The sequence below is a fragment of the Urtica dioica genome, chromosome 9 (genome assembly GCF_054948205.1).
Source record: "Urtica dioica subsp. dioica isolate 48M chromosome 9, U.dioica_male_clone48M_v1_H2, whole genome shotgun sequence".
In the NCBI taxonomy this organism is placed as follows: Eukaryota; Viridiplantae; Streptophyta; class Magnoliopsida; order Rosales; family Urticaceae; genus Urtica; species Urtica dioica.
This window is the reverse complement of record NC_142764.1, coordinates 10,920,873-10,934,916: the sequence shown is the minus strand read 5'-3', so window position 1 is coordinate 10,934,916 and position 14,044 is coordinate 10,920,873. Positions and strand designations below refer to the sequence as shown.

Here is a 14,044-nt window from a genome sequence, read left to right as displayed (position 1 = left end):
CGGTGGACAACCTCGCAGATCCATTCACCAAGGCCCTAGCGAACAAGGTCTTCGACCAACATCGTGAGGGATTAGGAATGAAAGACTACACACATCTTCTTTGAGTCAAGTGGGAGTTTGTTGTCAATGGTGCCCACAAGAAGAGTTGTAATCTTTATTTTGTACATTTGATGTAATAAAGTCTCATGAAGACTCTTGCTTGTAATTGCCTATTCATTCATTAATAAAGTTGAAACGTTCATTCATTCTTTCTTTGTTTGAAGCTTTATGATAAAACCTTAGTCTTTTAGTCCATAAACAAACTTAACAACTTACGAAGAGACAAATGTAGATTTGCATGAACAAACTCTTCGTAGTTTGCTTAAAACGATATATTCGCAATCTTAGGGTCAAAGGACTATTGACCTCAGTATGATTGTTAGAAGAATCTATGATGTCTGGTTATGAGGCATTGAGAGTTGGAGACTCTATAGTTCTTCTAGGTATCTTCCGAAGGTACTGAATTGACCAGTGCACTTCTAGAGACAAGATAAGAACAAACCATTTACCCTCTTATGTCTCGAAGTCACTATGTATGAATTGCATCATGCTTACCTTAATCCTAAAATGAGACATGCCATTTCACACCTTAGTATTCTCATTTGAGAAAGTCAGAGTTCGGACTCACTATGTGATTCCGAACAGGGCCTATTGGTGAAGTACTAAGTTGTGAGTATGTCATGAGTAACTTTGTGAAGTTCTCATAGATATGGAATTCATGTACAAGATTGCTGAAATGCAATGTATGTCACCTCATGCTTTGTTCCTTGGAGTGTGAATAAATGAACTGGCCAGTGTCCAAATTGAGTCCTGACTCTTTTGGATGAAACAATGTGACTTGTTAGCTCCTCGTCAATACATTGTTTCTAACTTATTCACAAGCGACAAAGGAGTTGAGGAAATAACAACTAGAAGGGTAAAATGGTAATTTAGTAAATCCCGACTAGCTGATGACATTCATGAAGGGTAAACATAGATAATATTCAGTGGATCCGCTCATCATAATTAGGTCGAATTCTTGAGTAGAAAATAAATTCATTTGAACCGAGAGATTTTCAGTGTCAGCTCTTTAGTGGAGTCAGTTGGCATTAAGCTAAACTTGGAAAAGGTTTGTGAACTTTTGAGTCCAAGTGTTTAGCTCAAGCTTTGTTCATTTGGGTCCATGAGGTCACTGTCACGAATCACATCGATAGGAATAGTTAAACTAGAAGCTAAGTCAAAACAAGAACGAAAATAGTTAAAAGGGGTATTTTTGTCTTTTGAGACAAAGGATGAAATGAATGTCAATAAATTTTTTGACAAGTTCATTTGATGACTTAATATCACTCGGCCATGACTTGATCATTGGGCCTTGTGGATTAATTTCATTTCATAAGAATTTTATTGAAAATTCTTAATGGGTCTTTCTCATGTTGTTATGAACAAATGAAGAAGCTTCTAGAAGCTCCTTCTAGAGAAAATATGGGCGCCCAAATACCTAAGAGAAAGAGAGTTTATTTTGTGCATAAATGTATTTAGATACTTGCCAAAAGAAAAAGAGGAAACAAATTTCCTCTAAGAGGAAAGGATATGGGCGGCAAGGACAAGCAAAGAAGAGGAAACAAATTAGGAAACAAATCCCTTAAGGGAATGAATGTGATGGGCGCATATGGAGAGAATGGGCAATAAGAGATTGCTCATGAATGCTTGGAAAAAGAGGAAACTCCTATTTTTTAAGGCTAACCCCTCTCCTATAAATAGGGCCCTCATTCTCATTGTTTTCTCATTCCACACAAGTTAGAGATTGAGAGACTCTCTCTCTAGACTTGGCCGCCCCTTCCTCTCTCTCTCTCTAGTTTATATTTTCGATTTTTCTTGTCTTGGCACCTAGGTCCTCACTCGACCTAGTCTTTAGCTCTGCGACTTTGAGACTCGTTCTTAAGTCGTAGCGTTTAAAAGTGCCCACTCACTAATTCCTTCTTTTCGAGTGATTTAGTGATAGAAACTTTCGTGGTTGCTCGAGGTGCCGAGGAAAGAAAGAGAGACGTGCTGCGAGGGGAGACGAGCGTTGCAAACTTTCCACAAGCTTCTTCAAAGTTCAAGCTTCAAGAAAGGTTAGTAAACTTCTAGCTCATATTGGTTTTTAATTACATGTACTTGCACTTGTCTAGGTTAGTAAAAACTGTTTTACTTGTAAAAGAAAATTTTTAAAATTCCGCCGCTTACCGAAGCGTTAATTATTTTCTTAAACCCTAGATCGATTCCAACATTGATCCCATGACTACGGGTATGTAGGCAGCTCAAAAGAAGCATGTTCAGGCCCCCTTAATCACCCTCATCTCTTCTCAGAAAGTGCCTCCGACTGGAGGATTCACATGTCGAGACTTTCAAGTTCACACACTTTGCTCGGGCGCGACCACTTGGTCTGACCTTGGGTTGAACTGCCCGAAGCTTTCCGGGTTGCCGATTTTTATCGACAACAATGTCGATGTAGAAGAGGATATTATATGCAGTGATGACAATGAATGAGTAATATTTTTGTAACCACATTTTTTCTACGTCCACGTTTCTTTAGGGTGTTGTTTACTAATGTTGTTAAGGTCTTATAGGATGTCGATTTACTAACGATTTCTTGCATATTATAGGATGTCAACCGCCACTGGAGGAGGTGGAGATCCACCAGAGAAATGGGGTACCCACGATCCACCAGAGACACCAGGTTCCCAAGGTCCTAGAAAGCAAGGGGACCAATGACCAGCTCGACTTCATCCAAAGCAACACATGGGGTACCTGGTGCGAAGAAAGTCACCTAGGACCCTATAAACATAACCTTCTACCAGGACACTAGGAAAATAAATAAAGAGATCGGACTAATAAACAACCGGCTTGACGCTTTGGTGAAATTCCATATATCGGTCACACTTCGTGATTGGTCTGAAGTGACACCCCAGATGTTGGACGCTATTCTGACCGCCATTCATTCCGAGTATATTTTCGTGTACACGGATCTGGAGACCGGCGAGGAGTTGCCAGTAGATTTCTATGCGTATCAGATTGACATGACCCTCATTCAGAGTGAAAAGAGAAGGCGACGCAACCAGACGTCCATATTATCAGTGAAGTTCAGGCTGGACTTTTACGGGAAAACAGATTTTTCCATGAACAAAACGCCAATGGGATATAAGAAACAGGATTGGGAGGCGACAGTAGACGAGTTCGCAACAGACGAATGGAAGGTAATTTATGATTGTAATCGAAATACTGTCTTTTATCATATCGAATAATGACACAATTAAATATTTTCAAAAAAAGTCTGATCGCAACAAGGAGAATTCGTCGAAGAAGAAGATGAAGTCCACACAAGGATCACTTTATTTCTTGGCTCATCGTCATATGAACGTACATTTATTCTAATTTTGTATTACTTTTGCAAAAAATACATTACTCATATTTTGATAAAAATTGCAGAGTAACGAAGATGGGACATTGGGCTCCGCGTTAGACACGTGGGAGAGAAAGCACCATAATAGAAAGAATGAGTGGACGACGGACTGGGCGAAACAAGCTTATGTAAGTTACTTGTGTTAATTATTTTTATTAAGTGCTTAATAATCTATATTTGATAATCTTAATTTTTTTAACATATGTGTAAAGGCTCGAATCAACACACAAGTTGCAGAACTACAACGACAAGCAGAGGAGCAAGGCGCAGTATTGACCTAAACGACGCGGAGGAGTGGGCGATGAATGAAGTTCTCGGTAGCCGTCGAGATTAGTATGGTCATTTCTCAGGCTCAGGACGAAAGCACGTCGTCAAGTTTGTCGTCGAGGCGCGTACTAGATCCAGCGGTTAGCGAGCTACAAACTCAGTTGGTGGCACAACAAGCCTCTATGGACGAGATGAGGCGATCCTCGCAAGCCCAGATGGAGGAGATGCAGCGACAGCTCTTCGCGTTCACACAACATTTTTCGTCCATGCCTCCTATGTCGTCCAGCCCCGCGATGCCTCGGATGATGTCGATGCATCAGACGATGCCGATGCCTCAGACGACGCTGCCATCAGTTTCAATGGCAGATGCTCAGACGACGCGGATAGGTTCAGCAGAGTTTCAGCGAGAGCGTCCGAGCGACAGCAACGCAAGAGGAGGCGGTTCCCGAGGAAGAAGTGGCGGAAGTGGAGGGGCTACAATCAAGGAGTGGCTAACACGGCAAGGAAAGGGGAAAGGGAAGCAAAATAATAGCATTGTACGTTTCATTTATTTATCGAAATCAGACTACCAAATTTTTTTTTATTATATTAAGAATTTCTATTATAATTATTGAATTATATATGTAATTAATATTGTTTATTGACTATTTTAATTAATATTATTTACATAATTCTGAAGAAAAAAAATAAATATTTTAATTAATATTATTTACATATCAGCATATAAATATTTTGAAAAAAAAAATTTCAAACTACCGGGTGCGACTAGTCTCACCCGATAGTTTGAAATATAGCCCTTTGGGTGCGAGTTTGTCTCACCCAACTAGTCGCACTCAAATGTGTTGCGTCCAGACTTTCGGATGCGGTAAGTCGCACCCAAGAGCAACAAGTGTGGACTTTTAGGTGCGACTTTGTTGCACCTAAAGTCGCACCCGAAATTATTATTGGGTGCGACTTTTGCACTTTCAGGTGTGAAAATTATCGCACACGATGCTATTTTCTGTACTAGTGTGATGGCCAAAAGGAAATACGTCCCTGACATTTTTCTCGAACAACTTTGTCACCGGGGGTCTCACTCGCAATTATCTAAGAGTTTTACTAATGTTTTTAGATCTATGGATATTGCCTCCAAGGACATTTCATCCCATCACAACTCTAACACAAACAAGGTCTTATGATTATGTGAGATCTTATTCTAGGCCGAAGGTGGGATCACGATATTTTAGAGACAATCCTTCCTTATCGATGTCTAAGATTTTTTTCGTACACCTTTCAATGAGATGAAATCCCTCGTTAATTAGTATGTAACTTTGAAGACACACATGTGTACACGGTCCGCTCTGGGCATCGCTTTTCTTGAGAGTGCAAACGGAAAGTTCAGGATCACTTCTTGGTGTCAAGGCAAGGTGGTGGAAATTACCATGGAGCTCAAAGAAACTTCATGTGGCGACCTTTAATTATATTCTGAGAGCTTGCATCTTTGATGGGATAGGTAAGCTTGCATTTGAGACTTTTTCCTCTTACAATTAGAGCTCTTCCTTTCTCTCTCATGGGCGTTATGGGGGTCTGAAATTGAGGCATACAAGAGGGACATGAAAGAATGTGAAAAGAATATTGGAGGATACATGAATTTTCCTTATATTTCCTTCTGGAATTTCACGCCTTGAGAGGCAATGAGGCACAGCGGAGAAAATGGGATTTCCTGAGTTCGCGCGCGAATCAATATACGAATGAAGATTCTTTGATCGAGTATTGGTGTACAAATCAATGATCAAGTTCGACTATCCAGTTACATTATTTATTTATTTATTTTGGTTTTTAAATCAACCTATTATCTTTGTTGGAATAGATCTAGGATTAAGAAAAGATTATCGCCTCTAGCAAGCGGCGGAATATAAAAAATTCTTTAAAAACTCGTAAAACATTTTTACTACCTAGACAAAGTGCATGAGCGTATAATTTAAAATTTTAAAACTATGAGTTTTCACTCGGTACCAACCTTGAATGGAGCTTGAGCACTAAGAAGCCTTAGGAAGGTTGAATCGCTCGTCTCCCCACTTAGCTCGTCTCCCTCGAGTCTTCTTGAACCTGTGAGTAACCACGAATGTTTCTACCACTATAGTCTTTCGAGTTTAGGTTGGATTTAGTGTGTGGGCACTTTTAAACACTATGACTCAAGAACTAGTCCATGAGCCAAAGAGCTAAAACAAAACACTAGGTCTAATGAAGACCTAGGTGCCAAAACAAAAAGGCAAGAAGAGAGAGAGAGAGAGAGAGAGAGAGAGAGAGAGAGAGAGAGAGAGAGAGAGAGAGAGAGAGAGAGATGGGCGGCTACAATTCTAGAGAGAGAAGCTCTCAATCTCTAAAACTTGTGTGATGTGAATTGTTAATGAGGTGGGGTATTTATAGGAGGAGGGTTTGCCTTGAAAAGGTAGTTTCGTCTTTTCTATTGAATATCACATATTCATGAGCAAATCCTTGTTTCCTCTTCTCCCCCCTTGGACATGCAACATGTGCATTCAATGTCCTTGGATTTGTTTCCTCATTTGTTTTTCTCTCTCTTGGCCGCCCACTTTCATTCCTCATGGAGCAAATTTGTTTCCTCTTTTTCTTTTGGCAAGTATCTTTATACATCAACGCACAAAATAAACTCTATTTCTCTCTTGGTTGGACGGTTTTAAGAGCTTCTAGATCATGCTTCTAGATATTTCTTTATGTTTTCATGACAACATAAGAAAAACCCATATAGAATTTTCACATAAAATTCCATGTAATGAAATTCAATCCTCAAGGCTCAATATACTAGTATGGCCATGTGACATGAATTCATTGTCATCATATGACAATGTCAAAAAACTTATTTATTGACATTCATACCATCCTATGTCCAAAAGGACAAAATTACCTTTAGACAATTTTCGTAAAACTTGTCTAGTTCAACATTTGAACTTGTTTTGACTTAGCTTTCTTGTTTAACTAATCCTACTCTAATGACTTGTGGTAGTGACCTCATGGATCCAAATGAACAAAGCTTGAGCTAGCATACTTGGACTCAAAAGTTCACAAACCTTTTCGAAGTTTTAGCTTAATGTCAACTGACTCCACTAAAGCGTTGACACTGAAATCTCTCGGTTCAAATGAATATATTTTCTACTCAAGAATTCTACTTAATTGTAATGAGTGGATCCATTGAATATTATCTATGTTTACCATTCATGAATATCATCAACTAGATGGGATTTACAAAATTACCATTTTACCCTTCTAGTTATTATTTCCTCAACTCCTTTGTCGCTTGTGAATAAGTTAGAAACAATGTATTGACGAGGAGCTAACAAGTCACGTTGATTCATCCAAAAGAGTCATAACTCAATTTGGACACTGGCCAGTTCATTTATTCACATTCCAAGGAACAAAGCATGAGGTGATATACATTGCATTTCAGGAATCTTGTACATGAATTCCATATCTATGAGGCATTCACAAAGTTGTTCATGACATCTTCATAACTTAGTACACCAATAAGTCTTGTCTATATCACATAGTGAATCTAGAGCTATAACTTTCTCAAATGAGAATACGGAAGCTATGAAATGACATGTCTCGTTTCAGGATTGCGGTAAGCATGATGCAATTCATATATAGTGACTCTGAGACATAAGAGGTTAACTGATTTGTTCTTACAATGTCTCTAGAAGTGCACTGGTCAATTCGGTACCTTCAGAAGATACTTTAGGAAGAACCATAGAGTCTTCAACTCTCTATGTCTCATAATCAGACATCATAGATTCTCCTAACAATCATACTAAGATCAATAGCCTTTTGATCCTTAGATTGTGAATATACTGTTTTAAGCAAACCATGAAGAGTTTGTTCATGCAAATCTATATTTGACTCTTCATTTGTTGTTAGCTTTGTTTAAGGACTAAAGACTATAGTTTATCATAAAGCTTCAAACATACAAGGAAGAATGAATAAACATTTCAACTTTTATTAATTATTCAACAGTTACAAGCAAGAGTTTTCGTGAGACTTTATTACATCAAATGTATATAAGTAATGACTACTACTCTTCTTGTGGGCACCATTGACAACAATCTTTGTATTTGTCGCTGCATCAAAAGATCACGAAGACGCGTACAAATAAGAGAAGAGAATCAAGGAATTGAGGGGATTGGTGAGGATCGAGCATTGGATAAGTGTTGGCTTAAGAGATCGGAGAAATATTCGATGTTGAAGGATAACTTTCGGTGGATTAGGAGCAGTAGAGGAAGGGGATTTTGATTCTTCTCATCTCTCTCTTATGAGAAAATCGATCATTAATTAATTTTAGATTCGTACACAGATTTGATAATGCTATTGGGGATTCGATTACGCATGACAAAGGTATTTTAGATACATTAAATTGTTGTTTTAATATAACTCAAACTTTAGCTATTATTTTTTAAAGTGGCTAGTTATTTACAAATCTCAGTTAATTTTTCACTATTAAGTGGTTATATTTCTAAGTTTTTAAATAAGAAGACAAAGGTTTTTTTTTCACTATTAAGTGGTTATATTTCTAAGTTTTTAAATAAGAAGACAAAGGTGTAAGGAAGGATGACTAAAAAAAATGCAAGTTGTGGTAGAGAGTGGGATAAGCATTCAAGTCAGGGACTTCAAGAATAAATACCCAAAGTCTTGAAAAGAACCATTGAGAATATAAAGGAAGAAGAAAAGTTTTTGAGAGTTGAGAGAAGGAACTCCGAGCGAAGGAAAAGAGAAGTAGAAGGCCGGAATCTTTCCGGAGAAAGAAGAACACCACCGGAAAACTCTATCTCAAGGTAGAAACACCTTTTCTTCACTCCGCCTCAATTAATTCCTTATATTTTCTTTCGAATCTCTCAGTTTTTATCATCTAGGGTTCCAAGAATTATTGGTTGTGTTTTCATTTCTAGATCTTTAGTGGAGAAGCTGAAACAGTATCTTAGAGAGAAGGACTTGACCGTTAGGAATGTCCCTAACAAAGGTCGCTGTTTGTTCACTCTAACAGACATCAATTCAGGTGATTTTAACTCTTTCAAGTTCTCTAATTATTGATAACTGTATATACTTATATATTACACAAAGCTTTCTGCACCAGATGAAGAATTCGTCTAGTTTGTTTGTATATTTGGGCTATAAGGAAAGTAGTTTCTGATTAGCTTAAATTGGGCGAACAAATCACACTTTAGAGTCAGATTCTTCAATACGTTTCATTGAAGATTAATGTTAATCTTAATCTTCAAATTTGGATGAAATAACATGGATTCGTGTGATTTTTCAGATGAAATTGTAATATATAAACACCCTTACGTCTCTGTGTCTTTGGATGGGAAGTGGTGTGATAATTGCTTCAAAACCACCTCGCTTGTAACCTGCTCGAAATGTACGTTAAGCAATTTTTGTGGAAAATGTCACGAGGCGCGTAATCATGCATGTTCTATTCTAGCAAAGCTGGATAGTGAGATGCAAAAGAAATTGACTCCTCAGATCCGACTCCTACTCCACTTCAGGCAGAAGTTTGAAATGGCAAAGGAATATCTTAAGTTGTTAATTTTTATATCCGATATATATTTTTTTCACTCATTTTAGTTTCTTTTTGATCGGTCATCACTGGAGCTGAATCAACAAACCACGAATTAGTCAAAGGCATGGTGTCACGTATCCTTGCATGTTTTTATTTAATAAGAAACTATTATGTATTAATATTAAATGAGATAAATATATCATTGTTGTTCCTTGATTATTAAAAAGACTCGTCTGATAATCAAATGGCCAACTTTGACCATTTGAGGGATCAGTTTCCAGATTTCATCTCATCTGATATGGCTGATTATTTTTTCAAGGTATTTGAATTCAAGTTCCTATATAATTATCAGAAGTATTGTGAACGTATGTTATTTTATTTGTGGGAACTGAGAGAGACTTTGGGAATAATGAATGTAGTTTTCACTCAATGTAAAGACAATTGCAGAGAGATCGATACCTATGGGAACTGGATTATATCCGATCATTTCTACTATAAATCACAGGTAAACTTTCAAATGGCTAGATTGCTTTTAATCAGCTATCAAATGGTCATTTTTTTCTTGTATTGTAGTTGCTCGCCAAATGCGGTGTTGGTATTTGAGAGAGGTTTGGCGGTTTTGCGTGCTTTGGAATATATAAAAGCAGTCACCGAAGTAAGTCATACATTAAATTCCTATACCATGATTTTAGTGAAGAGATTCATTTTTATTTCGTACATTTTTTAAAATATCTTTGCTAGGTGGTTATAAGCTATATTGGTCCACATTTTGGAACCACTACAGACCGAAAAGAGACTACTAAATTTACATAGTTTTGATTGTCAATGTTCCTATTGCCAGGTACTCTTTCTATTTATATTCTTTTTTTCTTTAATTATAATCTTATTGCCAGATTCAAAGGATTTCCATTTCTCTGTTTCGTTATTATGTAAGTTTTGTTTTAACTATCTCCCCACAGGAAAGGAGAGTGAAAAAGGCTGTAATTGAATATGAATATTGTGCGAGGAGCGGTGACGGTTTCTTGATCTCCAATCCATGTTTCAGAATTTCGACTGATAAACACTCGGCCGATGAAGTGAATATAACAATGTCTCACCCTAACCTATTAAAAGATTTGTAGAAATTTGACGTCAATGGGCTAGTGTATGAGAGGATCTTAGCTCTTGGATGGACGCAAACACTTCCCGAAAACCGTTTGTTCAAACACCTAACGGTTCCGAAGCTAAGGAGGCGACCTCGAGGCCTGCCGACTGATTGCAAAAGAACAGTTGAACATATTCCTGATGTGTACATCAGGATCGTAAGGGGAATGCTCTTTGCGACCGAGTATGTACACGGTCAAGGTTTTTACTTCGAATCCTTGAGTATGAGAAATTTCAGGGTTAAAGATGGTACTCTCAAAGCCTGGAGGCTGAAGTATGTTGCCAAGATAAAATTAGCGATGAAAGAAGATTTTAGACGAATCAGTAACATCTTTGACCACCTCTTTTCAACAGATGATGCGAAGAATTGGACGAAGGATATGTACGATTTCTATCTTGTTCTACGAGGTTCGAGAGTGCATAATGCGAAATTTTTATTACTACACATTGCTTTGATGTCGGTGAAAAGATAAGCTACATGCGGGATTTAAACAACAAAACTCAACGCTTATCGCGTAATTTGAGGAGTCGGTTTTATACTAACGTTGAGTTTTGTTGTTTAAATCCCGCATGTAGCTTATCTTTTCACCGACATCAAAGCAATGTGTAGTAATAAAAATTTCGCATTATGCACTCTCGAACCTCGTAGAACAAGATAGAAATCATACATATCCTTCGTCCAATTCTTCGCATCATCTGTTGAAAAGAGGTGGTCAAAGATGTTATTGATTCGTCTAAAATCTTCTTTCATCGCTAATTTTATCTTGGCAACATACTTCAGCCTCCAGGCTTTGAGAGTACCATCTTTAACCCTGAAATTTCTCATACTCAAGGATTCGAAGTAAAAACCTTGACCGTGTACATACTCGGTCGCAAAGAGCATTCCCCTTACGATCCTGATGTACACATCAGGAATATGTTCAACTGTTCTTTTGCAATCAGTCGGCAGGCCTCGAGGTCGCCTCCTTAGCTTCGGAACCGTTAGGTGTTTGAACAAACGGTTTTCGGGAAGTGTTCGCGTCCATCCAAGAGCTAAGATCCTCTCATACACTAGCCCATTGACGTCGAATTTCTACAAATCTTTTAATAGGTTAGGGTGAGACATTGTTATATTCACTTCATCGGCCGAGTGTTTATCAGTCGAAATTCTGAAACATTGATTGGAGATCAAGAAACTGTCACTGCTCCACGTACAGTATTCATATTCAATTGCAACTTTTTTCACTCTCCTTTCCTGTGGGAAGATAATTAAAACAAAACTTACACAATAAAGAAACAGAGAAATGGAAATGCTTTCAAGTCTAACAGAGCGAATTGTTTAAAAACAACACGTCAACTATATATATAAATATATATGTAATTTGAATCTGATTTAGCTATTAATTAACATTTACGTCTGTTTTGTTTTGCACGATTTAGCTATTAATTTGAATCTGAGCCACTGAAACATCTGTTACGGTGGATGTTAGATTACACTTTCGATTGTATAATAGAATCAAAAGCAATTGTATAACCCATAAGCTTGTGCTTGGGGGTTTCGTTTTCAACATTTTATTTTGGTACCCTGGTGTTATTGTATCGTTTTTCTATTATTTGTTTTTTATTAAAAATAAAAAAAATAGGCTGATAGATTTACCTTTCATGATCCAGATTTCTCTCTAATTTTTCTCGGAATCATAAATTTTATACGTAACTTCGGGTCCTTAATCGATTTTTTCTTAACCAACAACGAATGTATGTATGTCCTTATCTATGGGTATTTTGCGGTTGTTCCATGTAAATTGCGGTTGTTCTTGGCACTAAAACATTTAAATTGTTTAGCTAAACTCTCGGAACAACCATAAATATACATAGAATAACCAACGATTTTTCCATGCATATCGTATAAGATGTAGATAAATAAATAAATAACGTAGATATACCAAATAAAAATACATGGAACAATCAGTGGTTGTTCTATGTGTATTTTGCGGTTGTTCCACGTAAATTGCGGTTGTTATTTGTACTCAAACATTAAATTGTTTAGCTAAATTTAGATTCCTGAACAACCATAAATATACGTAGAACAACCAACGGTTTTTCCATGCATATCTTACCCATTTGAAAGGAAAGTACATTTATTTCCATTATATAAAATTTAATACCATTAAACAAAGATACAGAAAACATGAAATCTTCGTTGGGGTGAATCTCCGACGAGATACTCTTCGAGTAGTCAAAGAGACTCTTCATTTTAACGTAACGAAGTTGGGTTTATCGATGTTGCTGGAGAATGGCTTTGTTATGAGTTTTGTTGAATCCCAATATCCCTAAACCCTAAATATTTAATTCTCAAAGCTTTAGCTAGTTAATATAGAAACCTAGCTAATATATATATATATGTATATATATGTATGTATACATATATATACATATATATAATTATATATATAAAGAGGTAATTTATATTATTGAGACAAAGAAAGTAACACTAAACATATTTATATAGTCTAGAATGTTGATATCTTAGTATGAAAGAAAAAAAATGTTAAAAAAAATAAAATTAGAAAATAGGATTCATTATCATATAGATGCAAAGAATCAGACACAAATAAAAATGAGTGAAAAAACAACTTATATTGCTTAACTTTGTGTCATTGAAACATTCGCAAATCCAAAACCATGAAAGAAAAGAAAGGTCGAGACAGATGACCTACCTTCGACTACATCGAGAGTGGAATTAGAAACTGTGAGAATCAAGGACAGAGAGGTCACAAAGATTACAAAATTGCTTTAAACGAGAGAGAGAGAGAGAGAGAGAGAGAGAGAGAGAGAGAGAGAGAGAGAGAACTTATGTGTGGGTTTGTTAACTCAAAAGTTGAGAGCTTGAAATGAAGGTACATAATAGATGTCGAAAATGCTTTCAAAAAAAGTGTAATTCAGGACGTGGATATATAGAATGAACATCTACTACCCAAGGGCTGGTGACAAGATAAATTGAGTGTTCATATTACTGACACGAGGTGAAAAAAGATGAATATATTTATGTGGCAACTGTCAACCATACGAAGAGAACGATAGACTCGGATGATGAATAGAGTCGGCAAACAATATAAAACAAATAAATGCTTACTTATCTTACATAACAAAGGAGCGACAAGGAATCTTCAGCTGGGTCCTACAGCAGTGTCAACATGTTATGATTCATTGACTCATATAAGCCTATTCTAAAAATGGTATACATTCGTTCCATGTAAGTTGTTTTTTTTTTTTGGATATCAAGAAACAAAATCTAAATCTGGTTGGATTGAGTTATTATGAATAGTCATTGCTTGTTTGTTTATAATGCTCAAAATTTGCTAAGAAACAAATAATATGTAGTATAATGACATTATTATAAATAACTCACACCGACGTGGTGGTCAGAGCTCCCACCAAGGTAGTGGTCCGAGTCATTGCTTTTTTCTGTGGAAAATTAGAACGACTTGTTATTGATCAAAGAAAGGGAAAATAAACAAGATCAACAAAACCTGCTCTGGCATTCCCAGTGATGTGCGTCAACTATCTCGAGAAGATCGTCCCAACGCTCGCCTCCGGCAAGCCCTGCTACATCTCCATCGATCAGCACCTGGACTCTACACCGACCT

At 36.9% G+C, this 14,044-nt stretch overlaps 1 protein-coding gene across 7 annotated transcripts; it reads left to right on the top strand.

Moving 5' to 3' along the window:
• The first annotated feature begins 8,428 nt into the window (after positions 1-8,428).
• Positions 8,429-12,582, top strand: LOC149384912 (histone-lysine N-methyltransferase ASHR1-like). 7 transcript variants are annotated; one of them, XM_089624920.1, is made up of 8 exons: positions 8,429-8,550; positions 8,665-8,771; positions 9,033-9,136; positions 9,357-9,409; positions 9,503-9,594; positions 9,695-9,780; positions 9,849-9,930; positions 10,017-10,700. In XM_089624920.1, exons 4-8 carry the CDS (start codon positions 9,400-9,402, stop codon positions 10,086-10,088), a joined length of 342 nt encoding a protein of 113 aa, XP_089481046.1. In that variant the 5' UTR covers positions 8,429-8,550; positions 8,665-8,771; positions 9,033-9,136; positions 9,357-9,399; the 3' UTR covers positions 10,089-10,700. The 7 variants fall into 7 exon arrangements, 5 of the variants coding, with proteins under 5 accessions (XP_089481046.1, XP_089481047.1, XP_089481045.1 ...); XM_089624919.1 differs by adding an exon at positions 11,692-12,582 and having other exon boundaries at positions 8,430-8,550; positions 9,033-9,409; positions 10,017-10,116; XM_089624918.1 differs by having other exon boundaries at positions 8,430-8,550; positions 9,033-9,409; positions 10,017-10,116; positions 10,235-10,699.
• Positions 12,583-14,044: the final 1,462 nt, after the last annotated feature.